The following is a 1,630-nucleotide window of genomic DNA, read 5'->3' on the forward strand; positions in this document are numbered from 1 at the left end:
AACATATTTAATTTTTAAATATATATATAGTTCAGTAGTTTTTACCATATTCACAGATGTATGCAATCATAATCTAATCTCAGAACATTTTCATTATCTCAAAAAGAAGTACTGTACCGTCAGCAGTCACTTCCCATTCACCCACGACTTCTGGTCCTGGCAACCACTAATCTACTTTGTCTCCGTTGATTTTCCTCTTATGGACATTTCATAGAAACGGAAACCTACAGATGTACATTTTGTGGTGGGCTTCTTTCTCTTAGTATAGTTTTAAAGGTTATCTGTGTTGTAGCATGCATCAGTAATTCCTTCCTTTTTATGATGAAATAATATTCTGTTGTGTAGAGAGGCCATATTTTGTTTATCCATCTGGTTGATAGGCAATTGGGTTGTTTCTACTTTTTGGCTATTATGAACAGAACCTTCTTAGACCAGTTTTTCATGGACACATTTTCATTTATCTTGAGTTTATAGCTAAGAATGGAATTCATAGATCATACATCAACTCTAACATTTTGAAGAACCATGATCATTTTTGTGCCTCTACCTGCAGAATGAAAGCTAAGTCCAGCTTCCTTAACCTATCAATATTTTGTGTCTTGCATTTAAAAATCCTCATTAAAACAAGAAAGATATAAATATTTCTATTAGATGATTAGAAATCATCCCTCAGGTTGTGTCAGGAGCTGTACAGTTTTATTGGGCATCACAGATGCTTACTTCTATATCATGAGATTTTAGAGAGAAGCATTGGGTATTTTTATTAAAGTAAAAATCAATGCAGGGTTGAAACTCATGATAACATACTGTGGCTGGGTACCTGATGTTTTGGTTAGATCATAATTAAGCTTACTACTTTTTAGAGCAAACTATGTCCTTACCTTCATAATAAAGAAAAAAGTAGGTGAGTAGGTAAGGGCAGAATTCCTCCAGATGAGAGTAGAAAGCACAGAAGGCTTTTGCACCTTTGAAAAAGAGCTTCAGGAGAAAAGCCTCCACTCTCTTGGGATAGCAATCCTGAGGGAGGATCTCTGGGTACTCCTTTAAGGAGAAGGCACCATCAGACACCAAGTGCGGGAGCGCCTGACTCACACTGAATTCCTTCAGGATCTTCTCTTTAGAACTCATCAGCATCCGAGAGCCACTTGTTCCTCTTCTCCTTTTCTCTCTGTGTTCTTGTCTCACTGTCGTAAAACCAAGACTTGGCTCTTCTCTCAAACATCCTGGTGTGTGGAGAACTGGGGAATATCTCCCTCCTGGGTCTTGCTGCTCTGTGCCCTCCGTGGGCAATGTCCACATTGCATGGACACCTGTAAGCAAAACCATACTGCCACCTGGAATTATTACAGATCTGCGGGAGGAAGGTAGGCTTCAGATTAAAGCCAGGAGCTGCACAATGCTGACTGTCCTGTCCCAAGACCATTGTGCTGCACTAATCAACACCTTGCTGCAGTAAACTTCAACAGACGAAAAGAGATGCAGTCTGGCTAACCCCTGATCAATTTAAATTCCTCCTTGATCCCCAAATAATAATTTCCGCATCTCCCCACACCCTCAAATGATCATTTTCAACATCATGGAAATAACAGGCTCACAGTCTGTATTCAATGGTCTCATCCTAGGCAGGAAG

General features: G+C 39.6%; 1 protein-coding gene across 1 annotated transcript in view; it reads left to right on the forward strand.

Moving 5' to 3' along the window:
• The first annotated feature begins 1,302 nt into the window (after window positions 1-1,302).
• The window catches only part of LOC105516919 (putative golgin subfamily A member 8D), a 6,779-nt gene continuing 6,451 nt past the window's right edge, over window positions 1,303-1,630 (forward strand). Inside the window, 1 exon segment of the mRNA XM_011949263.1 lies at window positions 1,303-1,312. Coding sequence (XP_011804653.1) covers window positions 1,303-1,312 — 10 coding nt within the window.

The sequence above is a fragment of the Colobus angolensis genome, unplaced genomic scaffold (genome assembly GCF_000951035.1).
Source record: "Colobus angolensis palliatus isolate OR3802 unplaced genomic scaffold, Cang.pa_1.0 Scaffold294, whole genome shotgun sequence".
Lineage (NCBI taxonomy): Eukaryota > Metazoa > Chordata > Mammalia > Primates > Cercopithecidae > Colobus > Colobus angolensis.